This window comes from Natrix helvetica, assembly GCF_964273705.1.
Source record: "Natrix helvetica genome assembly, chromosome: 6".
Lineage (NCBI taxonomy): Eukaryota > Metazoa > Chordata > Lepidosauria > Squamata > Natricidae > Natrix > Natrix helvetica.
Genome location: NC_138553.1, coordinates 75,899,169 through 75,925,709, shown reverse-complemented (window position 1 = coordinate 75,925,709; position 26,541 = coordinate 75,899,169). Strand labels below are relative to the sequence as shown.

The 26,541-nt window shown below is 44.9% G+C and overlaps 1 protein-coding gene across 3 annotated transcripts in view; it reads left to right on the top strand.

The window, feature by feature from the left end:
* LOC309394587 (protein mono-ADP-ribosyltransferase PARP12-like) overlaps positions 1-24,177 on the top strand; it is a 30,352-nt gene extending 6,175 nt beyond the window's left edge. Inside the window, exons 2-14 of one of the 3 annotated variants that reach the window (XM_081957969.1) lie at positions 2,955-3,087; positions 4,292-4,532; positions 6,706-6,816; positions 9,603-9,695; positions 12,502-12,625; positions 15,305-15,473; positions 16,012-16,132; positions 17,424-17,517; positions 18,160-18,229; positions 18,305-18,469; positions 19,314-19,444; positions 20,831-20,982; positions 23,020-24,177. In XM_081957969.1, the coding sequence (XP_081814095.1) occupies positions 2,955-3,087; positions 4,292-4,532; positions 6,706-6,816; positions 9,603-9,695; positions 12,502-12,625; positions 15,305-15,473; positions 16,012-16,132; positions 17,424-17,517; positions 18,160-18,229; positions 18,305-18,469; positions 19,314-19,444; positions 20,831-20,982; positions 23,020-23,300 (1,885 nt within the window). In that variant the 3' untranslated portion in view covers positions 23,301-24,177. Of the gene's footprint in view, positions 1-2,954; positions 3,088-4,291; positions 4,533-6,705; positions 6,817-9,602; positions 9,696-12,501; positions 12,626-15,304; positions 15,474-16,011; positions 16,133-17,423; positions 17,518-18,159; positions 18,470-19,313; positions 19,445-20,830; positions 20,983-23,019 lie in introns of all 3 variants that reach the window. The other 2 variants (XM_081957968.1, XM_081957967.1) reach the window with 2 other exon arrangements.
* Positions 24,178-26,541: the final 2,364 nt, after the last annotated feature.

Below are 26,541 nucleotides of genomic sequence, written 5' to 3'. Positions count from 1 at the left end.
CAGGAGAGAAAGAAAGCAGCACGAATGGATTAGTGGAGAATTGCAAAAATTTCCCATTGAGCCCTAAACTGCTTCGTGGCGCTTTGGTTTAAGAGGGTGAAAATAAATCTCATTGGGATTTCTATGTTATGGATTGTGGTTTACTGTGTTGTCTCTGAATGCAGCCAACACTGGGTTCTATCAAACCTCAGTTGAGCTTGAGCCCTAAAGATGTGGCATTCAGAACTGGAAGGAGGTGAAATTTAAGGACGTATCCTCCCCCCGTCTGTTCTTGTTCCATCAGATTGGATAAAAATCGATGATTTTTTTAAAAAAATCAAAGTTAGATTTTTTAAAACTTAAATCGGACTTTTAAAATCAAACTAGTTTTAATAAAATGCTTTTGGAGTGAAAAAAAACTATTTAAAGATAGTTTTGCATTTAAGATATACATTAATAATTTAGTTTATTCAGCAGGAAATGGAGCTTAGTTATGCAGCACGACGAGGCTGTATATTCTGCAATATTGGGACTGTCAGTGAGCCAATAGCAGGTCAGGAGGAGTTGCTGCGGGACAGAGTTGATAGTTGCTCTTTAAAAATTATGATTTAAACCGAGTTGATTTAAATCACTGGTAGTCAACCTGGTCTCTACCGCCCACTAGTTGGGCGTTCCAGCTTTCATGGTGGGCGGTTGGGGTTTGCTGTAACTCTGCTTTATAAATTTTATAAAGTAAAGTTACTTCCCTACTTTATAAATCACCATTACTGTGGAACCGGTGGGCGGTTAGAAAATTTTACTACTAACAGAGATACAAAAGTGGGCGATAGGTATAAAAAGGTTGACTACCCCTGATTTAAATCAAGCCTTTTTACTAGTGATTTAAATCGTGATTTAAATCAACTTGATTTGCCATATTTTTCAGAGTATAAGATGCACCTTCCCACCCTAAAAGAGAGTGGAAATGTTGGTGCGCCCTGCCGCCCGCATCCCATTTTTGCAAAAAACGGGCCGTTTTTCACAAAAACAGATACGTTTTTGCCTTCCCGCAGCCCCCAGGAGCACTCTGTAGGCTTCAGCAGGGCTGGGGGAAGGCAAAAATGGACCAGTTTTTCTGAAAATCGGCTCTTTTTCCACCTGTTTTCATAAACACTGGTGCGATTTTGCCTTCCCCCAGCCCTGCCGAAGCCTGTAGAGGGCTCCGGGGGGGGGGGGGCAGGGAGGACAACAACGTTTTTTTCTTACTTACCTCTTCGAAATCTCGGTGCGTCTTATACACCGGTGCGTCTTATAGTCCGAAAAATACGGTAAATCAAATCTGCCATGCGTTCCATAGTGCTGAAAATGTAACTACTGTGTTTAACTGCTACAGGTAGCTCTCAACTTGCAACAGTTCGTTTAGTACTGTGTTTCTCAACCTTGGCAACTTGAAGATGTCCGGACTTCAACTCCCAGAATTCCCCAGCCAGCTGGCTGGGGAATTCTGGGAGTTGAAGTCCAGACATCTTCAAGTTGTCAAGGTTGAGAAACACTGGTTTAGTAAGTGTTGAGAGTTAGAACAGCACTGAAAAAAGTGACTTCTTATGACCGATTTTCACATTTATGACCGTTGCAACATCTTCGGGGTCATGTGATCAAAATTCAGCTGCTTGGCACCTGACTCATATTTATGACCGTTCCAGTATGATCACCTTTTGTGACTTTCTGGCCAGCAAAGTAGGTGGGGAAGCCAGATTCATGTAACGTGTGAAGAAAGAAAGGTCATAAAATGGGGCAAAATCCATTTAACAACTCTCTCACTTAGCAACAACTTTGTGCTCAATTGCGGTCATAAGTTGAAGGCTACCTGTATGTATGTGAAAATTAACTTTTTCCCAGATTCTAATGAATCCATTCACTTTAAGCTCATAACCGTATTCAATAGAACTTGGAAAAAATAAGGATGATACTTGCCTGGATAGATATATTTTTTGAAAAAACTCCCAGCTCTCTCCTCAACTGTATTTAAATCACAGTTTAATGATGCAGTTTTAGCATAGAAAGATAGCGATGGTTTGAATCAGGTGATTCCAGGAAGAAACTAAGTGAAAAAAGCTATAAGGAAGATAAAGTTCTGAAAACGTTTGTTTTCTGGTAACGACCGCATGCTCAGTTTGAGGCACAGTTTTCTCCCACATTAATCTGTTTCTCTGCGATAGTTAACTTGCAGAGTTGTTCCTAAATAAATGATTAATCACCACTATGTTTTAAAGTCCAGAAAGTTTTGTTTTCTCAAAGCCCAGAAAGTTTTGGTGTCGTAGGTTTGTTGTTTTTTAGGTGTGACTGTCACTGCTCCTTAGAGTAATATTTCCCAAGTTTGTGTGAGAGTCAGTCCTTGGTGTTTATTTTCAGTAATAAATTCAGAGTTGAAAGGGAAACATAGGCTTATGGAATATAACAGTGATGGTGAACCTATGCCATGCGGGAGGCGCATGAGCATGTGTGGGGGTTATGTGGGCAGGGGGAGTGCAGTGGGTGTGCCCCCCCCGCACTCCATTTTTGGTGCCGGGAGGTTCAGGGGGGGGCTACAGAGCCCGGGTGGTGGTGGCCATTTTCACCCTCCGGAGGGAAACCTCCAGAGCCTGGAGAGGGTGAAAAACGGGAAGTCCGGAAACAGGCTGTTTCCGGCTTCTGGGAGGCCTCCGGAGCACGGGGGAGGCTGTTTTCGCCCCCTCGGAGACTCGAGGAAAGCTTCCGGAGCCTGAGGAGGTTGAAAATGCTCTCCCCCACCATGGGCGTGAGTAGGGGTTTCACGTGTGCATGCGCAGGTGGGTGGGGCGCATTGCGTCGTGGGTGTGGGCATGCGCAGGTGTGCACGATTTCAGCACAAGAGGACAAAATCATCACCGAAATATAAAGTGCTTCCATAAATGCAACTATAATTTTAAGAACTTTGGGTAGTTTACTTATCTCTGTTTCTTTTTATTTTCTTCTAGCGCTTGCAAATATTCACACGATATTTTCTCGGAAACTAACCGGAGAGTTTTGAAAAACCATGAACTCACTGGCCTTAATGAAGAGGAACTGTGCGTTTTACTTTTACAAAACGACCCTTTTCTTTTACCTGATGTAAGTTATGCCAACCTATAGACCAGTTATTTCTTACAGAGCCGCGGATCTCAAGAAGACCTTGGTTTCAGAATTGCTTTAGCAAGAATAGACCTTGTTGACTTAGGCCAGATAATCTGCGCTCCCAGACTGCGGCTTCTGATATGGATGGCAACATCCTTGCTCAATATCAGGAGTTAGGGATGTTGCACAGACACAACATGTTATACAGACACAACACGTTTAAAGCTTATGTTTTATTTGTAGGGTCTATTTTTTTTTATAGCTGCCAGTCCTAAGAGTCACCTAGAGATAGCTAACAAGTGTTAATACACAAACATGCTTGAATGGCCAATGAAAGTACAGTGTCAAAGCGTGTGTCAAACAGAGCTCCTAAGCACACACTGCAATTGGTGTTTACTAAGAGGCAAGTTCTTTGAGTTCAAAAAAAGCTCACGTCCTGTAAAAGAGAATAAAAAGAGAGTTTAAAAATTCTCACGAACTGCTAGGCTGCCCTGGAATAATACTGATAAAAACATGACTCTGTAACTTTCTTACAAACAGATTCAGGGTTAAGTATTTGTTCTGACTGAGACTTCCCAAGAGCATGAAGCAAATTCCTTGTCCCGACAAAAACCCCTTTTATTAATTTGCTGTGAATTCTGCTCATTCCCATCCAGCGAAATCATTCAAGGGAGGATTTACAGTCACAGACCTTATCTGGCTTGGAGAGCTGACAGGCCGATATCTGCAAAACTTGGCAAGGAGTCTTGGAGAGTCAATGAACTAATTGTCTCCTGCAAACTCCACTCCCCTTTTGCTCCTCTTTTATTTCCTCTGAGAGGGGCCATTCATCGTCCACTGTGGCCTTACTCCCAAGTCGACCCCTGTTCTTCAGCTGTTCCCTTCCTCTGGCAACTCTGTGCATGCGCACACTGGGAACAGGCTCCAGCTGTTCTTCTGCCTCACTGCTGTCTGACACTGAAGGCAGCTGATAGCTGGCACACGGCCCTGGCCCCCTCTCTGCCTCCGACACAGAGCCCTCCTCAGAGCCTTCCCCCAGACTCCAGGACTGCCCCATGTTCCTCCCCAACCTCCTCACTGTCCGAATCTGCTGCCAGCTCTGTTGGCGGGCCGCAACAATGCCCAGGATGTTTTCCTGCTTTGTGTGCAATCCCAAACGGAGGAACATTGTTGTCTTTCTGTTTGTCTTTCTCTTTTCCAGGTGTGCGGTGCCTATAACAAAGGGGGAGGGAGCTGCACTCTGAATGAAAGTTGTTCCCGGCTTCACATTTGCCGCTACTTTCTCAAAGGAGAATGCCGGTTCCCCCAATGCAAGAGGTCTCACAATCTTCTGGACCCCATTCCTACGAGTCTGCTGGTCTCCGAAGGCCTGGATCAAGAGACAATTTGGAACATCCAAGCCATTTGTGATGCCAGGATTGCTGCCTTCATTAAGGACTTCAGTGAGCCTTTTACATCCTTGCAATCTTCTTGGGGCCACTTCCTGTTTCAGAACCTCTCTCTTGTCATTCCTTTGTCGTTCTCTCCCTCCCTTGATTTTTTTTGTGAAAGTTTTTTAAATGTTTTATTGATTTTATTTATAATACTTTTCATCTCCATCAAACAGTGTGAATGGGGTACAATTCAGTGGTGAAATTCATTGTTTTTTACTACCGGTTCTGTGGGCTTGGCTTGGTGGGTGTAGAGGGGAAGGATACTGTAAAATCTCCCTTCCCTCCCCACTCCAGGGGGAAGGATACTGCAAAATCCCCATTCCCTCCCCACTCCTGGGGGAACGATACTGCAAAATCCCCATTCCCTCTCCACTCCTGGGGGAACGATACTGCAAAATCCCCATTCCCTCCCCACTCCTGGGGAAGGTTACTGTAAAATCCCTATTCCCTCCCCACTCCTGGGGGAAGGGTACTGCAAAATCCCTATTCCCTCCCCACTCCTGGGGGAACGATACTGCAAAATCCCCATTCCCTCCCCACTTCTGGGGGAACGATACTGCAAAATCCCCATTCCCTCCCCACTCCAGGGGAAGGTTACTGTAAAATCCCTATTCCCTCCCCACTCCTGGGGGAAGGGTACTGCAAAATCCTCATTCCCTCCACACTCCTGGGGGAAGGATATTGTAAAATCCCCATTCCCTCCCCACTCCTGGGGGAAGGGTACTGCAAAATCCCCATTCCCTCTCCACTCCTGGGGGAAGGTTACTGTAAAATCCCCATTCCCTCCCCATTCCTGGGGGAAGGATATTGTAAAATCCCCATTCCCTCTCCACTCCTGGGGGAAGGGTACTGCAAAATCCCCATTCCCTCTCCACTCCTGGGGGAAGGTTACTGTAAAATCCTCATTCCCTCCACACTCCTGGGGGAAGGATATTGTAAAATCCCCATTCCCTCTCCACTCCTGGGGGAAGGGTACTGCAAAATCCCCATTCCCTCTCCACTCCTGGGGGAAGGTTACTGTAAAATCCCCATTCCCTCCCCATTCCTGGGGGAAGGCTATTGCAAAATCCCCATTCCCTCCCCACTCTGGGGCCAGCAGAGGTGGTATTTGCCAATTCTCTGAACTACCATATTTTTCGGAGTATAAGATGCACCAAGAGTTTGAAGAGGCAGAGATAGCCTCTTCACCCCACTGTTCTGACCTAGGCTTCCCCAGCAGCACAAAGCCAAGTCCTCGTCCCGATAACCACCTTTTATTTAATTTACAGTGAATTGCTCTCCAGCAAAAACAGGCCGGGTTTTTATTTTTATTGTTTTTTCAAAAAAAGGGCACGAATAGCCTTTAGGAAGCTTGTAGAGTACTCCTGGGGGCTGGGGAGGGCAAAATTGAGCAAAAAACAGCCTGCTTTTCACTCATTTCTACCCTCCCCAGCCCCCAGGAGACGCTATAAGCCTCCTAAAGGCTCTGCACGGCCATTTTGGTGAAGAGGTTGGGGTTTCAGGAGGCCTAAAATGCTGTATTCAGTGTATAAGACGCACCCAGATTTTCAGCCTCTTTTTCCAAGGAAAAAGGTGCGTTTTGTACTCCGAAAAATATGGCACTCAAAATTTCTGAAAAGTTTCAGAAGAAAACACAATGGTTAATTCCAACTACATATACTGGTTTTGTGGCCGCTCAGGAAATAGTCAGGCACAGGAAGGTTTTTGTAGCTCCCGGTGTTTTCTTTTCTGTGGGAAACAGGTCCAAATGGCTCTTACAGTGTTTAAGGTTGCCGACCCCTATCTCGGGTGTTTGAGCCGTTTGCTGCTTATCTGAGTTTCTGTCTTGACCCAGTTTTTCCGAATGGGTCTAAATCTGCATTTCTAAAAGCTGGCCTCTTCAGTTTCTGCTTGGGGCAGGGAAACTGTGGCTGGTTTCTGCCTCAAGATTTTTTATTTATTTCTCCTTTAGGGGAAATATTTTGTCCTTCCTTTTTAATATCCCCCAAAATATTCCGTTCTAGTGGGGGGCGGGGGCTTCCCACAAAGAGAAAGGAAAAATTGCCAAGAAGTAACTTCACATCTTCTCAGCAGTTCTACGAACAGCTATAAATTTATTCCCTCGTATGGTTACAGCATGCTTCTTTCTATAATCCCTTTAATCAGCAAAACCATAGAAATCATCTCCACTCCATTCTTGTAGGAGCCCCAAATTGTACCTCTGCAGCAGAGAAAGAATACCCAAACAGACGTCCCAAAAATGAGAGACCATTTAACGCGAATAATTTTGTGAAAGTAGATCGGCCTGACCAAGGTAAGCCAATTCCTTTTTTTTTTTAGCACCTTTGGATTTGGGGATCAGGCCTGGGTGTCACTAGGGTTAGTCTACAACAAAGTGCACACTTCTGTATTTTGTATTTTTGATATCTGTATATATCAGATATGGCAAATCTAGACAGCACACGAAAAAGCAGAGACATCACCTTGCCAACAAAAGTGTTTATAGTCAAGGCTATGGTTTTCCCAGTTGCAATGGATGGCTGTGAAAGTTGGACCATAAGAAAGGCTGAGCGCCAAAGAATGGAGGCCTTTGAACTATGGCGCTGGAGAAGACTCCTGCGAGTCCCTTGGACTGCAAGGCGATCAAACCAGTCAGTCCTAGAGGAGATCAACCCTGACTGCTCCTTAGAAGGCCAGATCCTGAAGAGGAAACTCAAATACTTCGGCCACCTAATGTGAAGGAAGGAGTCACTGGAGAAGAGCCTCATGCTGGGAAGGATTGAGGACAAAAGAAGAAGGGGACGACAGAGAATGAGGTGGCTGGATGGAGTCACCGAAGCAGTAGGCTTAAATGGACTGCAGAGGATGGTAGAGGACAGGAAGGCCTGGAGGAACCTTGTCCATGGGATTGCGATGGGTCGGGCACGACTTCGCAACTAATAACAACAACAACAACAACATATAGATCAGTGTTTCTCAACTTTGGCAACTTGGAAGATATCCTGGCTGGAGACTTCTGGGAGTTGAAGTCCCGACATCTTCAAGTTGCTCACATTGAGAAATACGTGTCTAATTTGATAGGATGAGAAAGTTTATGAGACAGAGGGTTAAGGCATCCTGCATCACGTAACTTCTGCTTCATTAGATGTATACATGTAGTCCCCGTAAGAGGAGCAACTGACTTATCACCAGTTGTTTAGTGACTGTTGGAAGTTACCATGGACCCAAAGAAGGGGACCTATGATGAAGTTCCAAAGTTCTGATGGTTGCCATGTGCAGTCTGCAGTCATGTGACTAGATTTGGGGCACTTAGCAACCTGCCCATCTTTCTGTGACAACAGTTTTGCTGGGAAACTTAACTGCGTTCAGCAAAACCGCCCCTGTAGCGAACCATGGGTTTGCTTAATCAACATGGTGTTTGCTTAATGACCGCCACAAAACAGGTAGTCACGGATCCCTTTTTATCTTTCCTCATGATTTATGGAGGTAATGGGCAGCCTCTATTATGGTTATAACTCAAGGACTATCTGTAAACAAAATATTAATAAGCAAAAAGGATCCTTGGACAGGAAGTTGAATGTGATGAGGTTATGAAAGATGGGTAGATTAATAAATACATACCGTATTTTTCGGAATATAAGATGCACTGGAGTATAAGACGCACCAAGGTTTTTAAGAGGCAAATTTAAAAAAAAAGTTTTTGCGATTTGCAGACCCCCCCAAAACAGCCCATGAATAGCCTTTAGGATGCTTACAGAGTGCTCCTGGAGACTCGGGGGGGGGGAATTGAGCAAAAAACAGCCCATTTTTTGCTCATTTCTGCACTCCCCAGCTCCCAGGAGCACTCTATAAGCCTCCTAAAGGCTATGCATGGCCATTTTGGTGAAGGGAGTGAGGTTTTGGGAGGCAGAAAATGCTGTATTCAGTGTATAAGATGAACCCAGATTTTCACCCTCTTTTTTGAGGGAAAAAGGTCCATCTTATACTCTGAAAAATATGGTATTTGCATAGAGGACTGGCTTTGAGAACAAGCATACTCTCAGAGCTAGGATGGATAAGGAGTTTTTCTCTAAAAGTCCCTAACAGTAAATGCAGCAACAACAGATCTGCTCAGGAAGTGATTGGTTTTCCTGAAGTTGCTTAAATAGAGTGAATTCCTGCAGTAGGTATTGCGTTGGGTTGGATCAGGGGTATCAAACACATCGTCACATGACCTATCATGACTTTTTCCCCCTTCACTAAACTGGGGGTGGGCGTGGCCAGTGCATGATGCATCCAGGGCCGCGGCCTGTGATTTTGACATCCCTGGATTAGGTGATCTTCCAAGATAGCTTACCTTCACCCCACTGTTCTGACCTAGGCTTCCGCAGCAGCATGAAGCTCTCGTCCCGATAAACCCCTTTTATTTAATTTACAGGGAATTCCTCTCCAGCAAAGTTCTTCCTCTCCCACAGTCTTTCAAGATAGTTCACAATTACCAACTTTATCAGGCTTGGAGAGTGGCCAGGCCGATACCTTTCAGACGCTGCAATACTTGGCAAGAATGCAGGAATGAACTAATGGTCTCCTGCAAACTCCACTCCTTGTTCGCTCCTTTTTTATTTCCTAAGGTCCACCTGTGGCATTACTCCCAAGACGACCCTTGTTCCTTAGTTGCTCCCTTCGTCTGGCAACTCTGCATATGCACACACTGGGAACAGGCTCCAGCTGTTCTTCTACCCCATCGATGTCTGATTCCGAAGGCAGCTGATAACTGTCAGAGGGCCCTGGCCCCCTCTCTGCCTCCGACGCAGAGCCCTCATCAAAACCTTCCCCAGACTCCAGGACTGCCCCATGTTCCTCCTCACTGTCCGAATCTGCTGCCAGATCTGCTGGCGGTTCACAACACTCGCCCCCAATTAAAGAGCAAGGGATTCCAGTCAGTGGGTCATATAACTTGGGGGGAAATCCCCCCCCCTCTCCTGCAGCCTCCATCGTTCAGGAGCTGCTAGTCCTGAGCAGAGAACTGAGAGGCCCTTCTGCACTTGGGAAAAAACGCCATTCTGCGGTTTTTACTGAAGCAGGATGTCGTGTCCTTTAATTTCTCTCTTTTTTTTATAGGTGTAAAAAGAGCTCCTAAATTTCCAAGCGCAGAGAAGGAAAAAAGCGATGAAATCTGTCTGTACTATGTCTGGCAGTTCTGTAAAAATAAAAGTAAGTCGCAGCGAAGAAGGTGACAGTTAATTTGTCCTTACGAGTTGTTATATCTTGGCAAGTTCCATCCACATTAGCCGTAGTGTTTCTGCTTTTTTTAATGCCCTTGCTTGCTTTGGAACAGGGGTGTCAAACTCGATTTCATTGAGGGCCGCATCAGGGCTGTGTTTAACCTCAGAGGGCTGGGTGTGTGGGTGTGGCTGGCCGGGAGTGGATGGTGGGTGTTTGACACAGGCTCAAGGTTAATGTTTTTCCTCTTCTTTCTTTCCACAGTTCTTTACTATAACCATTTTCCTATCTCTTCTACCAGACGTTACTGGCAAACATTTTTTACTTGTTCTTCATATTCCACTGAACTTTTTATTTCGAAATTTCTACCCCATTGTTTAATAGTAAACTGCTTTTCCAGGAGAAAAGCTATTTATACTATTGTATTTTTATTATTCAACTAACAATGCAAATACAATAGCATAAATAACATGAAGAATTCCTACAGTATGTAAAATCTGGCATTAAATGTTAGTACCGTTAGTACGACCCACGAAATATAGCCTTAGGCTTATTAAAGGGGAGGGCTTATTGTTTTTGGGTTGCCGGGCGGCTGCTCCCTTGCAACCGGGCTCCCAAAGAGCCGGGCACAGCCTCAGGGTCGAATGGCTGTGTTGCGCTGTCGCAACAGCAACACAGCAGCCATGAGGTGACAACGCTTGCAAGCAGCCGCCCGGCAACCCCCCTTTCCAGCCGGGCACAGCGCCACTGGCCGACCTAGCGGTACCCAGAAGGCACCAAGCAACGCGAGCGCTCGTTTATCGCCTTCCGCCTCCTGTGACTTGACGCCTTCGGAATGCCCCTAGGTGAGTGAATGGAGCTCTGGATGGCTGGAGAGGGCGGTTGCGTGAGTGGCTCACGCGACTCGCAGGCTCACGATGCCCTTGGCTAACTCTACAGTACCTGCAGAGCCAGGGCATCTCCGCTGCTGGCGCCGCCTGCTGCTTGAGGTTTTTTTTGCGGCTTTCAAAGCACGGAGGATGGATGCCGCTCTGGAAGTACACTCTGTGGTAATGTACGACCATAGAGCGTACTCCCAGAGCGGTATCGTACCTCCATGCTTTGGAAGCCACAATGGAGGATGGATGCCCCTCTGGGAGTACGCTGTATGGTTGTACGCTCTGCAGCTCACAACCATAGAGCGTACTCCCAGAGCGTCATCCGTTCTCCATGCTTTGAAAGGGGGGAAACAATGATGAGGGGAAGACACACTAGGGAATTCCCCTCATGCCCATCAAAGGACAGACAACCATTTTGCTGTTCTCAACCTCACTCTTTTGATCACTTCTGAATCTAGATAGCCTTTGCTTTCTTACTTTATCCAGCTTACAACAATGGCAGGTGCTACTCTTCTGCCTGAAATAAGTTCATTGTGGATTATTGTTTCTCCACCATGGCCGTTTTAAAATGTGTGGAATTCTGGGAGTTGAAGTCCGCACATCTTAAAATGGCCAAGGTGGAGAATCATTGCTCTAGAGTAGAATAAAAAGAGGGAACGGAGAAAGGCAAAGAAAGGTATGGGATTTCTTGGATCCAGAGTAACTAAGATGCTTCATGGTAGTTTCCTTGGCAATCATGTAGATACAGATTTTCATGGCTTTCTCCTGGGGATCTAATCCATCTTATGCAGGGGTGTCCAAACTTGGGAACTTTGAGACTTGTAGACTTCAACTGGCTGGGGAATTCTGGGAGTTGAAGTTCACAAGTCTTAAAAGTTCCCAAGTTTGGACACCCCTGATCATATGTAACACACACCACTTGATAAACCAAAGACTTGCTGCTTTATTATAGGTACCTGAAAATAGGACATAACAAGACAGGATACAAAGTTCAGCTTTACTGTTGACTTTGGATTTACATCCTGCAGAGCAGACAAAACCTCTTATCAGCCAGAAAATGTTGAATTTAGATTTCTGCTTTTATCCATCAGCGTGGAAACTTGAACTAAAGTTATTTGTCAAAGATGGTCAGTCAATTGTAGTAAGCATGTCCCCAAAGAATTAAGGATATAGAAGCACAAAATGATATGGCTGTCCTTAGTAAGGCGGGTAACTTTAAATGGCTGACCAAATACAAACATACTTTTCAAGTAGATAGCTATTTGAAGTTACAATTGCCAAAACATCTTAGGGAGATACTTACATTAGCGAGATTCGAACAGCTTGATACAATGGTCAGATATGGGAGATTCCATTCTGTACCCTACAATGAGCATCTCTGCATTTGCGGAGTGGCAGAGGTAGAAGACTTGGCTCACTATTGGATTGTTGCTTGTATAAGGGGGTGAGAGACAGATACCTTGGTCCATATACCAAACGAAGGACCCATTGGGATCCCCACATCAAAACAATTTACTTTATGTGCGGCCAGAACTGGAAAATAGCATTTAACACAGCACAGTAGTTAACCAAAATAGTGCGGTTGAGATCTGCATATTGGGGTAGATTGCAGGGGTGACACCGCAATATAATTTTATCATATTTTATCTATATGTTAAATTATTGTATTCTATTCCAATTTCATTTTAGACTGTATTTTATGCCAATTTCATTTTAAATGGTATTTTATCAAATTCCATTTTAAATTGCTTTTATCAAATTTTAGTAATGATTTGTTTCTGGAACTTTGCACTTTGATATGGCCCAAGAGGTATCCAATAAAGACTCAATGTCAATCTGTAGTAAGCACGTCTGTAGGCTCGCTTTATAAAATGTATAATGAAGCTTAGATGATTTACTTTTGCTCGTTCGCTTTGTAGATAATTGCAATATGATCCATTATGATCTTCCTTATCGGTGGCAGAACCAAACCATCAATGGCTGGAAGGATCTTCCCAGAAGAGAGGAAATTGAACAGGCTTACTGTGACCCAAATATTACCAGGTAGAAGATGAAATTATGCTTTGTAAAAAAAAGAAATTCTTAATGGATGTTTGCATTTTCCTGATGGGATTGAAGCCTGGGGTACTTTTCTCTCGAAAAAGGGGAGCTGGGCTAATGCCAGGGGTCTTTGCAAGGAGGAGATGACAACATTTGCAAGATGGTGGCTGCAGCATTGTGCTTCAAGATTATGGCTCTCTTGTACTTGCCTGCAAAGGGGGCAGGGCTTCAATGACAATGCCACACCTCTCCCTGTGCACATTTTTACAGGTGCCCAAGGGCACCTCGGATTCACCAATTCTGTCTTTCAACTCACAAAATTTGCTGTTTATTACAAGAAAGGGACACAGTAGCTCAATGGCTAAGACACTGAGCTTGTCGATCAGAAAGGTCGGCAGTCCGGCGGTTCGAATACCTAGTGCCGCGTAACGGGGTGAGCTCCCATTACTTGTCCCAGCTTCTGCCAACCTAGCAGTTCGAAAGCATGTAAAAATGCAAGTAGAAAAATAGGAACCACCTTTGGTGGGAAGGGAACAGCGTTCCGTGCGCCTTCAACACTTAGTCATGCCGGCCACATGACCACGGAGATGTCTTCGGATAGTGCTGGCTCTTTGGTTTTGAAACGGAGATGAGCACTGCTCCCTAGATTCAGGAAAAAGTAGCACATATGTGTGAGGAGAACCTTTACCTTTATCTTTTACAAGAAAGTTGGGTTGTGTAACTTTAAAGAGATGTTACTTATAGAAACAAGCGGATCTCCAGCTGTGTGTTAACCAAGAAGGCTTAGTAAGAAAACGGTGTATAGCAGTGGTGAAATTCAATTTTTTTTACTACCGGTTCTGTGGGCGTGGCTTGGTGGGCGTGGCTTGGTGGGCGCGGCAGGGGAAGGATATTTCAAAATCTCCATTCCCGCCATGAGGAGATTAGACGAAGGAATGAGGCGAGACACTTCTGAGGAGATTAAACGCGGTTTATTGCAACAAGCACAGTCATAACTATAAACAGGAGAGATTCAGCACCTTCCCTGCTTGACAGGTATTTATACGGAGCTGTCAAGCAGGGCAGCCAATCGGAACTGTCCGACAGCCCGCGCTCAGCCAAGCCACGTCTTAGCCAATCAGGCGCGGACATAACACCATCCCACTCGGGCCAGCCAGAGGTGGCATTTGCCGGTTCTCTGAACTACTCAAAATTTCTGCTACCGGTTCTCCAGAACCTTCTGGATTTCACCCTTGGTGTATGTCCTTGAATGTTACTTATTGCAGAGTTAGCCGTTCAAGTAGAAATCTCATCATGTTACTCCAGGATCCAGGGGAATGAAAGCTAAGCTCGTAAGAAAAGCCTTGGCTTAAAAGAAATCAGTCTATAAGTACTTTAATTGGCCATCTTTTGGGGAATCTCGTCAATAATACCGGGATGCTTATGTTGTCCAACTCTCAAATATTAATATTTCCCTTACAGCAAATCTCTCGGTTTAGGTAAAAGTGGTTCTTGACTTACAACTGGGGCAGCGTCCCCACTGCCACATAATCAAAATTCTGGTCCTTTGCGGCCAGCATGTATTGAGGTCAGTTGCAGCATCCCAGGATCGTGATCATGTGACTTTTCAAAATGGCTTCCGACTAGCAAAGTCAAAGGGGGGAAGTCCTGATTCACTCGACAACCGAGTGATCCACTGAAGTGCAGTGATTTACTTAACAAGCCTGACAGGAAAAAAAACCCCATGAAATCGGGCTCAGCAGCCACCTTAATTAGCGACTGAAATTCTAGTCCCAATTGTTGAGAACTATTTGTACCCAGTTTAAAATGGTTAGGGAATAAAAAGGGATCCAGCAACTCTCCTTGCCCACTCTTGGAGCAAATCAATATTCCTGTGAATATGTTTGCTGGTTTTGATGAAGTTAATTCCCCAATAAGGAAGCCGATTTATTTTCGTTTCATGAGTCGGCTGCCCTTTCCCATTGCCGCGAGAAGTCGTACGGTATTTTATGATGATTAAGCAATAGGGAAACTAAGTGCATTTAATCTATAGAGAGGGGCCTGGGTCTGCCCCCATCAGATTTTTTTTTTTCCTGAACGGCCCATTATTGAATTAAGGGATTCTTTTACATGCACATACCCCCTCCCCCCCCCCCCCAAAAAAAAAAAGCCTTAATGCTCCAACCTTCCGAAATCTCAATCTTCAAATGCATCAATTACTTTTTTGGTTTTTTTTAGCTCCATACTATTTTCTTTTGACTGGTAGCAAAAACTTTTTTAGTGACTGGTAACAGCCAGCCCTCTGAGCATCTAAAACTCCTGGTTTTCAGAGGAGCTAGGTTGGATCTGGGGAAAACCTCCACAGATTTTCAGGATTTAGATCTGAAGTTGAAAAAGGGGCTACAGGTCTGAACAGAAAGCACTCTGCGGGGAAAGGATATACAAATGGAAGATTAAGATTCCCCTTATAGCTGGGAATTCACTAAAACCAAGCACAGAATCCACGGAGAAGCAGCAAACGAGAGAGGTGGACCTGCCCCTTCTGTGCAAACCCAGTAGTGATGTTTGTTAGACATGGATCAAGGTTTATCCTCCTGGTCGAAACCAGCCAACAATGGCTTGTTCAGGGCAAGGGAATGGGAGAGAAAACTAGACTGATTTAGCGGAGTGGATAAGCTGAGCCGGATTCTTTCTCCTCTACAGATTTCCAGATCTAGGGCTAGATTTCACGACCTTGACTTCTGCCAATCCTCCAATTCGGCGCCTGTCCACTCCGTCATCCGTCACCAAAGAGGCTAAGTTTGTCATGACAACCAAGTGGTTGTGGTACTGGAAGAATGATCAGGGCCAATGGGTCGAATATGGGAAACAGGTCAGTAGAGGACTGGGGCACCTCTAGTCCGTAGAAGTGCTCTGTTGGCGGCTTCCAGCCGTAGGAGAATTCTCAGCCAATAAAGGAGAATATTTGTAGCCATAAGGGAGTGCTCTCTGAACTTGGTTGTTTTTATGCAGATGTTTCATTACCCAAACTAGGATAATGTTACTGGCCTGTCAGTCCCCGGCCCCTCCAGCAGCCGAATCAGATGAGGAGGTGGCGTAGGAATCAGGGCCAGCATTAAGGGAATCTGAGGGTGAAGAGCAGTGGTGAGATTCGACCAGTACGCCCCACTACGGCCGTACTGGTGCCTGCTGGGAGTACTAGGTACCATTCTGGGACGGTGCTCCGGAGGACCCACCCACCCTCCTAACCTGTACTTGAGCCAATCAGGGCTTACACGCACAGAGCGTACGGCGCCTGTGCAACGCTACGCCAAGCAGCTGGAGGTCTGGAGGTGGCTGATGAGGAAGAGGAGGAACAGCTGCTCCTTACCTTCTAACAATAAATGACGTGTAACATTTCATTTCCACAGGACAAGCAAATCCAGCCTTCCAGTCTTACTTCAGATGATCTGGAGAACCTTTACCTGGCAGATCCAAATGGGATTATCCAATTTGAAGCTGGCTCTCAGAAATATATCCTGAGCTTTAAAAGTAAGCAATTCCCACTTCCAAAAGGTCGAGGTACCGTCTGTTCAAAATATCCCTAAGTCTGATTTCCCCATTGTTTCCCCATTGAAATCGTTTTTCTAAGTTGGCTATGCACAGAGGATCTTTTTTTTTTTAAGGGTTGCGGCTCTGCTCTCAAATTCCCATTGAATAAGACGAGCAATTGGGTTTTGACCTCGGAGCTATAAATTGCTTATTCCTGTTTTCTGATTATTTTGTTGGCCAAGTGGGAAGAACCAGAATTACTTGCCCCCCTTTTCTTTTTCTTTTCTTTTTTTTTTTGCATAGGGAAGAGGGAGATGAAGACTAAAACCACTCCAGTTTGTGGAGATGAAATGAGAGCCTTAATCCAGGGGTGAAATGCTTTACTACTGGTTGCCCGAACCAGTAGTAAAAAAATGCTACCAATATTTCCGACAATCAGATGTGACAGATGATTTATATTAGTTAGAATCGTAGGATTTCCTGCTTTCTAGCTAACCTAAATTGCCTGGCCCTGCTTCCCTCCTCCCCTGTTCTACTTACCTGGAAGGCTTCAAAATGTTCCTTTTTTAACGCTGCGTGGGCTCGCCTCAGCCGCCCAGGCGCTCAATGCGCGAGTTCAGTAGCAGACTTCGGAGGATTTCACCGCTACCTTAATCCTCTGTAACATTTCGGTTATCTTCCAAAAAGAAAAAAAAAGTTCCAGAGGTCAAAAATGGGACTTTGGAGTTTGTGAGTTTTTGCAAGGCCAAAGGTGCTACTGTAGCTTTTGAGACATACCGTATTTTTCAGACTATAAGACGCACTAAGACCATAAGACGCACCTTGGTTTAGAAGAGGAAATCAAGAAAAAAATAGGTGTTTTTTTTTGCTTCTGCGCGTCCTGTTTTTGCCCTCTACGGCATCCAAAAACACTGCAGGCCAAAAATGAGCCCGTTTTTGGCATCCACAGGTCCCTTTGTCAGCCTCCCCAACGCTGGGGAAGGCAAAAACGGGACCCGCGGAGGCCAAAAACAGGCCCATTTTTGGCCTGCAGAGTGCTTCTAGATGCTGGGGAGATGGAAAACAGGATGCACGGAGGCTTTGGGAGGCCAACAATGGGTCCGTATTTGCTCTATAAGACGCACAGACATTTCCGCCCACTTATAGTCCAAAGAATACAGTAATTCAAATCTGATATGGGGATAAAAGCATCACTCCCTTTTTTTCCCCCCTGCATTTTTTCTCTAGGCATAGTCAGTGACTTTTGGATTTTTTTATCTTAAACTAAAAACGTTCTATCCTCTTTTTCAAGATATGATCCAGACAAATGTGAATTATCCTACCCAACGGGAGGTCCGAAGACGCCCCAAGTTTGTGTCCTCTGAAGATGTCAGGACAAAGAAAGGGTAAAATAGGGGTGTCGTGTGTGTGTCTCAGAATGTAATTAAGACCCCATGCTTCAGTTTGCTTTGTTCTTTCTTTTTTCTAATTTCTTGAAAAGGAGCTGTTTTTGAGGACAGGTAGAGGGACGCGGTGGCTCAGTGGCTAAGATGCTGAGCTTGTTGATCAGAAGGGTCAGCCGTTTGGTGGCTTGAATCCCTAGTGCCGCTTAATGGATTGAGCTCCCGTTACTTGTCCCAGCTTCTGCCAACCTAGCTGTTCGAAAGCATGTAAAAATGCAAGTAGAAAAATAGGAACCACCTTTGGTGGGAAGGTAACAGCCTTCCGTGGGCCTTTGAAGTTGAGTCATGCCGGCCACATGACCACGGAGATGTCTCCGGACAGCGCTGGCTCTTTGGCTTTGAAACGGAGATGAGCACCGCCCCCTAGAGTCAGGAACGACTAGCACATATGCGCGAGGGGAATCTTTACCTTTACCTTGAGGACAGGTAGAATCCTGCTACAACTCTCCCCCCCCTCCCAATTTTGGAGAAATCATGTTTTTTTTTATGTTTGTGTTGCTTTTTCCCAGAGTGGTTCTTGTAGTTAGAACTAGAGGGAGCAGATTAACCATTTGTCCCTCACACTTTTTTTTTGCTTGTACCCAGACACAGAGCAACAACAACAACAACAACAACAACAACTCCTACACCCGCAGTGTCTCCCACAAGAACAACATTTCCTACACCCGCAGTGTCTCCCACAAGAACAACAACAACAACTCCTACATCCGCAGTGTCTCCAAGAACAACAACAACTCCTACACCCGCAGTGTCTCCCACAAGAACAACAACTCCTACACCTGCAGTGTCTCCCACAAGAACAACAACATTTCCTACACCCGCAGTGTCTCCTGTAACAACTCCAACTTACCCTCCAAACTGGGATTATACAACCCTACCTTCTATTGGATACGCGGTAATTGATCTCTTGGTGATATTTGCATCTTTTCCACATATATTTCTTACTGCCCTATTCCTTATTTTTAGAAACTTTATATTGCAGTATAATGCAGTGCTGCAGAAATTTTTTTCCCACCTGAATAAGATCTAGTATTCTAGGTGAAGTGTTGAAAAATAGTACGTAGGTGTCTGAAAAGCATATGTCATCTGTGAGCTTGCATTAAAATATCCAGAAGTATATTAGAATATGTAAGTTTGAATTGTAAACATGACTGTAACTATGTTGCTTGTATCTTTACAATTTATATTGTTTTATTTATTTCCTAGTATAATTTGATTGCTTATTACTAACCTATGACTATCACTAAGTGTTGTAGCTTATGATTCTTGAGGAATATATTCTATTTTATTCTTCTTTATGTACACTGAGAGCATAGGCACCAAAGACAAATTCCTTGTGTGTCCAATCACACTTGGCCAATAAAGAATTCTATACTATTCTATCCCACTCTACTCTACATTCTATTCTATTCTACTCTCTATTCTATTCTATTCTGATTGGTGGAAGTTCTGGGCAGGAGGAAGTGCTCATTTATTAGCTTCATTACTTCTGTGGTTTCTTGTGGTTTCCATAAAAAGCCAAAACCTAAGAAAGAGAAGAGAAGGGTGAGGAGAAAATAGGATATAATGCCCCTGTTCATTGTTGGGGTCAATGCTCTGTAGTCTTTCCAACTCTGATTTGAACCCAAATTTATAGTATTGCAAGTATTCCAATTTGGGGATTTAAATTGAATAAATCGTTCCTTTTCTTTCTGGAGGCAAAGAATGTCTTCAACACTTTGTAATATTTTTGGTTTTAGGCCATTGAACTCAACCGAGATTCTCAGGAGTTCTTGAAAGTTGAGACTCTCTTTCAGCAGACGATGAAAAACCATAAAATTAGCAAAATAAAACGAATTCAGAACCCATCTCTTTGGCAAGTCTACCAGTGGTGTGTATTTTGTTTTATTACATCATTGCTGTCAATGTTACAAGAACCGGAGCATCGTGACCTCTTAAGGCACTCACTTTATTTACTGTATTTTTTGGAGTATCAGACGCACCAAGATTTTGAAGAGGCAAATTTTAAAAACAGTTTTTGCACTCTGCAGACCTCCCGAAAACGGCCCGTTTTTCACAAAAAGAGGCCCGGTTTTTTTCCCCCCAAAAAAGGGCATGAATAGCTTTAGGGGGCTTATAGAGTGCTCCTGGGGGGTGCCCCCCCCCCAACAAGCAAAAAATGGCCCGTTTTGGGGCAAAAACAACCCCAATTTTTGTCCAAAAAAAAGGGCATGAATATCCTTTAGAAGGCTTACAAAGTACTCCTGGGGGCTGGGAGGGGGGGGCAAAATTGAGCAAAAAACGGTCCGTTTTTTGTTCATTTCTGCCCTCCCAGACGGCAGGAGCACTCTGCAAGGCTCCTAAAGGCTATGCATTGCCATTTTGGTGAAGGGGGCGGGGTTTCAGGAGGCAAAAAATACTGTATTCGGTGTATAAGACGCACCCAGATTTTCATCCTCTTCTTTAATGGAAAAAGGTCCCACTTATACTCCGAAAAATATGGTAATTGAATTACCCAGGGCATATCAGTCCACCTTCAAAATGTATTAAATGCATATGTTTATTTTTTGTAGGAGTGGTGCGGAGTGGCCTACAGGTGGACTCTCGCCTCATAATCAGGAGGCTGTGAGTTCAATCCTAGGTAGAAGCAGATTTTTCTCTGAGCACGATGAGAATATATCCGCTGGGGGGGGGAAAACTCCGCATTGGCGACAGGAAGGGCATCCGGCCAATAAACACTCAGCTCCATTCAGTTGCCCAGACTCCATCCCGCAAGGGATTATGGGGTAGTTAAAAGAGGATTCTATTTTTAATTTTTATACCTCTATAGCGGTGTTTCTGAAGCTTGGCCACTTGCAGATGGGTGAACGTCAACTAGAATTCTCCAGCTACATGTTCTTTTCTTCTGGCAACTCTGCGCATGCGCACACTGGGAACAGGCTCCAGCTGTTCCTCTGCCTCACGGCTGTCTAGTTCTGAAGGCAGCTGAGAACTGGCATACGGCTCTGGCCCCCTCTCTGCCTCCAACACAGAGCCCTCATCAGAGCCTTCCCCAGACTCCAGGACTGGCCCAGGTTCCTCCCCAACCTCTTCACTGTCCAACTCTGCTGGCCCCTGGCGGGTCACAACATTCTATTGTGTTAGAAAGCTTGCCCACTTAAGGGCCCCCTTTTCTCTGCTGTGCTGAGCCAAGGGGGCGTCCATCCCCTATGGAGGAACGTAGTTGTCCTCCGGCTCAATGTTGGTAGAACAAGATAAATCTTTCTTTTTTTTCTAGGCAAAAGGAGCAGATGAGGAAGAAGAAAGGGGGAGGGAACATTGACGAGAAGTACCTCTTCCATGGGACAGTCCCTTCTAGCTTGAAAGCCATCTGCACAGACAACTTTGACTGGAGACTCTGTGGCACAAATGGGACCGTTTATGGTAAAGGTAAGTACTTTTAAGGTGGTGGTGTTAGTTGCAAAGTCGTGTCCGACCCATCGCAACCCCATGGACAACCTTCCTCCAGGCCTTCCTGTCCTCCACCATCCTCTGGAGTCCATTTAAGCTCACGCCTGCTGCTTCGTTGACTCCACCCAGCCACCTCATTCTCTGTTGTTCCTTTCTTCTTTTGCCCTCAATCTTTCGCAGCATTAGGCTCTTCTCCAGTGAGTCCTTCCTTCTCATTATGTGTTTGAGTTTCCTCTTCAGGATCTGGCCTTCTAAAGAGCAGTCAGGGTTGATCTCCTCTAGGACTGACCAGTTTGATTGCTTTGCAGTCCAAGGGACTCGCAGGAGTCTTTTCCAGCACCAGAGTTCAAAGGCCTCCATTCTTTGGCGCTCAGCCTTTCTTATGGTCCAACTTCCACAGCCATCCATTGCAACTGCAACTTTTAAGGTGCTTGGACAAAGGAGCTTTGTTCCCAGGGAAGACAGATAATGCTGAGCTGCTCTTCCTTTTGATCCATTAGGGGGACAGCATTTTGCTGGCTTTGATGGGCTCTCTGAAGCTTAGGAAAATCTGGTTGGTACTTGGACCGAGAGGCTGTGAGACTTGTTAGGGCGGCAGTCTGGTTTGGAGAGTGAGGGGATTTAAAAAATGGACAAAAGTTGCAGAGGAAACTGTGGAGATGTCCCTAAAGTCATTAGGAACCACTTAAGACTTTTCCCCCCACACTACTTTTGCCTGAAGGGATGTGGTGGCTCAGTGGCTAAGATGCTGAGCTTGTCGATCAGGAAGTTCGGCAGTTCGAATCCCTAGCGCCTCGTAACGGAGGGAGCTCCCGTTCCTTGTCCCAGCTTCTGTCAACCTAGCAGTTCGAAAGCACGTAAAAATGCAAGTAGAAAAATAGGGACCACCTTTGGTGGGAAGGTAGCAACCCAACTGCATTAAGAGAAACTATGTGAGAACATTATTCAGAGAAGCACAAATACTGCAGCAACCCAGAATATCAGAAAAAGGAAGCAGACTATCTACACAACTTTATTCCAACAAAACGGAGGCCAACCAACTTTGCCCCAAAGCGCATGACTTCTCAGCCCACTGCAGCACAATTGACACAAGTTATAAGCTCAATGGCTAAGACGCTGAGCTTGTCGATCAGAAAGGTCGGAATTTTGGCGGTTCGAAACCCTAGCGTCGTGTAACGGAGTCAGCTCCCGTTACTTGTCTCAGCTTCTGCCAACCTAGCAGTTCGAAAGCAGGTAAAAATGCAAGTAGAAAAATAGGGACCACCATTGGTGGGAAGGTCACAGACCCAATCCACTCCACGGAGAACTACTTGTGGAGAAAATAGGAAGAGGAAGGAGTATTAGGTACGTTTGCTGCCTTGAGTTATTTCTTAGAATATATAAAGGCAGGACGCCAATGAAGGAATGAATGGAAATAAATCTTGAAACCCACAACTTACGCGACATCCGTTCTTGAGTTTTCAGTTGAAGCGTGGGATTCACTCCACAGGGCCTTCTTTCTAAATCGGAAACTCCGCGACATCCCAGCAACTCAGTGGAAGCGATGGGTAGAGGTCAGCACATGGGCTAGAAGCAGAGCCCAGTCAAGTACCGTGTGTGTGTGTGTGTGTGTAGGCAGACCACGGGGCTAGTTTGGTTAGGGCAGGGATGTCAAACTTGATTTCATTGAGGGCTGCATCAGGGTTGTCTTTGACCTGGGGAAGGGGGGGGGCATGGCGGGCTCAATGTCACTGAGGTTCCGTTTATGGCCACGATGGCCTCCTGAAACTCTCTGCCAGTGAAAACAGCCAGGAGGCTGTGGTAACTAGAAACAGAGCCCAGGAGGCCTGCGTGTGGCCCTCCTGAGCTCCGTTTTCGCTGGCAGAAGCACCGCGGGCCGGTCCTTCGCTGTTTCCAGGGAGGGCCCACGGGCCAGATCTGGCTCGCGGGCCTCGAGTTTGACATCCCTGGGTTAGAGTCAAGGAATTGTTCTGTGTGAAGCGATTTGAATGGTTTTTTTTCCTCCCTGCTTTCCAGGAAGTTACTTTGCCAGAGACGCCAGCTATTCAGACAACTACTGTCAGGCGAAGGACAACGAGAAGATGATGTTTTTAGCTCAAGTTCTAGTGGGCGAGTTCACCGTGGGGCATCAGACGTACACTCGCCCACCGGCGAAAATGACTAATATGCTCAACTTTTACGACAGCTGTGTGGATAACACAGGCAACCCATCCATCTTCGTCATTTTCGAGAAGCATCAGGTTTACCCTGCGTATCTTATCTACTACAGGGAGGAAAAGAAATGTATTTTGTCCTAAAAGATGCCTTTGCGTTGCCATAATCTGCTTAGCAGTTTGAATGCCTAGGGCCTTTCTTTTCAAATCAATCCAATTTTATAGAAGCAACACATACCTTCAGAGGAGCAGGAAAGGCTGAATCGCTATGATTGATGGATAGAAAACCGACTCTATTTTTGATCACAAAGATGTTTTAAGAAGGAATACAGAAAATGTTTTTTTTTTAAAAATTAAAAATTGGGGGGTTTCAAATCCATTTTTACTAACTTTGTTTCTTAGTAAACAAAGTTTTTATTCTCCTTCAGCCCTTTAATATATAACGTTTATTATGGATGGGTGTTTAACCCACCAATAAGGTTGGACTTTGGTCCTCCTAGACGGCTGCAAATAGTTATTACTGAAGACATAACAGTGAGTGATTATCCAAAGAAACTCCTGTTCGATCCGCGTAGAAGCGTAAGGTCGCATCAGCGATAAGATCCAGTGGTTTGAAAATATACCTGCGATTCTGGATCCATGATTAAAAGTTGTTCGTTTTCTATTGCAACCAACGTAATCATGTCCCTGTGCATATCATCAGCATCCCCTCTTTTGCTCTTTTAATGATTTTGGCGCTTTCTGGCAAATTCCAATTTCAGCTGTTTCATGGTTTCAGTTTAGCAATCATGCCTTCCTCGCTTTGTCGTTTTAGATGAGATTAGTATGACCTTTCCTTGTTTGGCATATTTGCATATTGATTGCACAACGCAGAATATTGGGGAAATGCGATGCTGATGTTTGGCTTAAAAAGCGTCACTGTGGTAATAGAAGTGCCAGGACTGGGGTGGGCATTCAAGCCTAGCTATCAAGAAACATCCAGTTGTGCCTTATCAATAAAATCTTACTTTTTTTTAACGATCATCCTTGACATATTAATAATAATAATAAATAAATATTTATTTCTTAGCCGCACCCTCTCCCGAAGGACTCGGGGCGGCGTACAACAAAACATAGGAAATAAATATATCGACATACATATAACAAAACATATACCAAGACATATACACGACATGTCAGGGAAAAAAAAATGCCCTGGGAAATCTGAAATCAATGGACCGTGGCTGTTTCCCTTCCGCATATCTTTTGAGATATTGAGAAAAAATAAAAGTCTTTTAAAATATTCTAATTAATAAACAAACTTTAATAATAAAATAAAAAGTAAATGAAACAGAAATAACTAATTGGTTACATTTTGATAATGAAAGCTACGTTTGCCAAAGTTGGCTGCCGAACAAAAAAGAGAAAGAATTTTGGAATGTGTAACCGCAATAAATCACTTTCAGATAAGAACTTTTTGTTTTATGACCTGCGCAATAAAGCTTTCTTAGTTTAACTCTTGAGTGTCAGTTTAGGCAGCTCAGGCCTAGCAAACTTTTTAACATCGTGACACGACATATACAAGGAGGAGGTGAAGTGATAGATAAAAACAAGTAAAAACACAATGTTTAAAAACCCCTAAATAAATTGAATGCAATTAAAATACCCCAAATAAAAAAACCCGTCAGGAGCGATATAGTTGGATCAAAGTTGAGCCAGGCCAGAATACGATCCCGCAAGTAACTAGGTCCTGAGCCATGGAGCGCTTTAAAGATTGTTATCAAAACCTTGAAACGCATATTGACTGTTCACACTCATAATGGCCCTACGTGAAGAGACTTAAGAGTGTGTGTGACCTGAAGTTAACAGCTGTTGCAGTGCCACTCGCTTGATCAGAATTCGGGAAGTGGGCAGCCCTCTCACGATTACGAGTAAAGGGGCACTTTAAATTGCCACCACCACTTGCCTCTCTTCCCCCATTCATATGCCTTTCTGCTGTCCACTCCATTGCCCTAGTTGACCCTTTGCACCTACTGCTGATGAGGAGAGCTGGGTCTGATTGATTACTGGGCTGGAGTTTGGCTGAGGAAAGAAAAATAAAAGCCAAAAGCAGTCTTATCTAAATCGCAGCATATCAAACTAGGCACTGCTTTTGTATGCATGTGTGTGTGTTTTTTTCTTTCCCACACCTGGCAGCTGGGCACACCTGTTAGCGCTGGGAGTAAGAAAATGGCGGAGTGCAGGTGGCAGGGTCTCGGAGTGTAAGGTGCAAGGTGACGGATGAGATGACTGCGGCTTCCGGGGGGTGGGTGCAGTTGTAGAGCTGCCCCCCACTCCGCGAGGCAGAGTGCAGGCTACCCAAAAGGGACAAGATGGAAGAGAGATGGGTGGAGCGAGGGAGCTGGAAATCAGCCCCTTACCAAGGCTCAGGGCTGGGTGGGACCAAACATAAAGTGGCTTGGTTTGGCTTGGGTAGTCGCTTAAGAGAGCCGGGATTGCTGTTGTTAAGTCGGCGTGGTCACATAATTTACAACCACTTTGTTTGGCAACAGAAATTCCAGCTCCTACGCTGAGGACTTTCGTAGTGATTTTTGTACCTTTTTTTCTTTTACTTCCCTGCTAAAATGCTTGATGAATAAAACGTTAATTTTACCAAAGTGGGTTGTCTTTTTTTTTTATGCTCCTCATTTGTAAATTGTGTACATTTGGCCGATTTGCAGATGATACAAGGGTCATTTCGAGGTGGTGATGAGGTTGCATATAGACAGGAGGTTGAATAACTGGCCCTATGATGCTGCTGTAACTGAAGATGAATAGGCTTAAAACTGTAGAGATCTGTGGATTTTAAGAGAAGCCCTTCTATTTTACCACCTCTTACCATGTTCAACAACACAGTATCAGCAGTAGAGTCCTTCAAATTTGTGGGTTCTATAATCTCCCAGGACATGAAATAGACACCTAGCATTGTTAGTTGTGAAGTCGTGTCCAACCTATCGGGATCCCATGGACACCGTTCCTCCAGGCCTTCCTGTCCTCTACCATCCTCTGGAGTCCATTTAAGCTCACGCCGACTGCTTCGGTGACTCCATACAGCCACCTCATTCTCTGTCGTCCTGTTCTTCTTTTGCCGTCAATCTTTCCCAGCATGAGGCTCTTCTCCAGGGAGTCCTTCCTTAGGTGGCCAAAGTATTTGAGTTTCCTCTTCAGCATCTGGCCTTCTAAAGAGCAGTCAGGGTGAATCTCCTCTAGGCCTGTGAGTGGCCCCTCCCAGAGGAAATAAAAAAGGGGAGTGGAGTTTGCAAGAGATAATTAGTTCGCTTAATTGGTTCATGACTCTTCGAGACCATCACTCTTACCAAGTTTTGCAGAGATTGGCCTGTCAGCTCTCCAAGCCAGATAAGGTCTG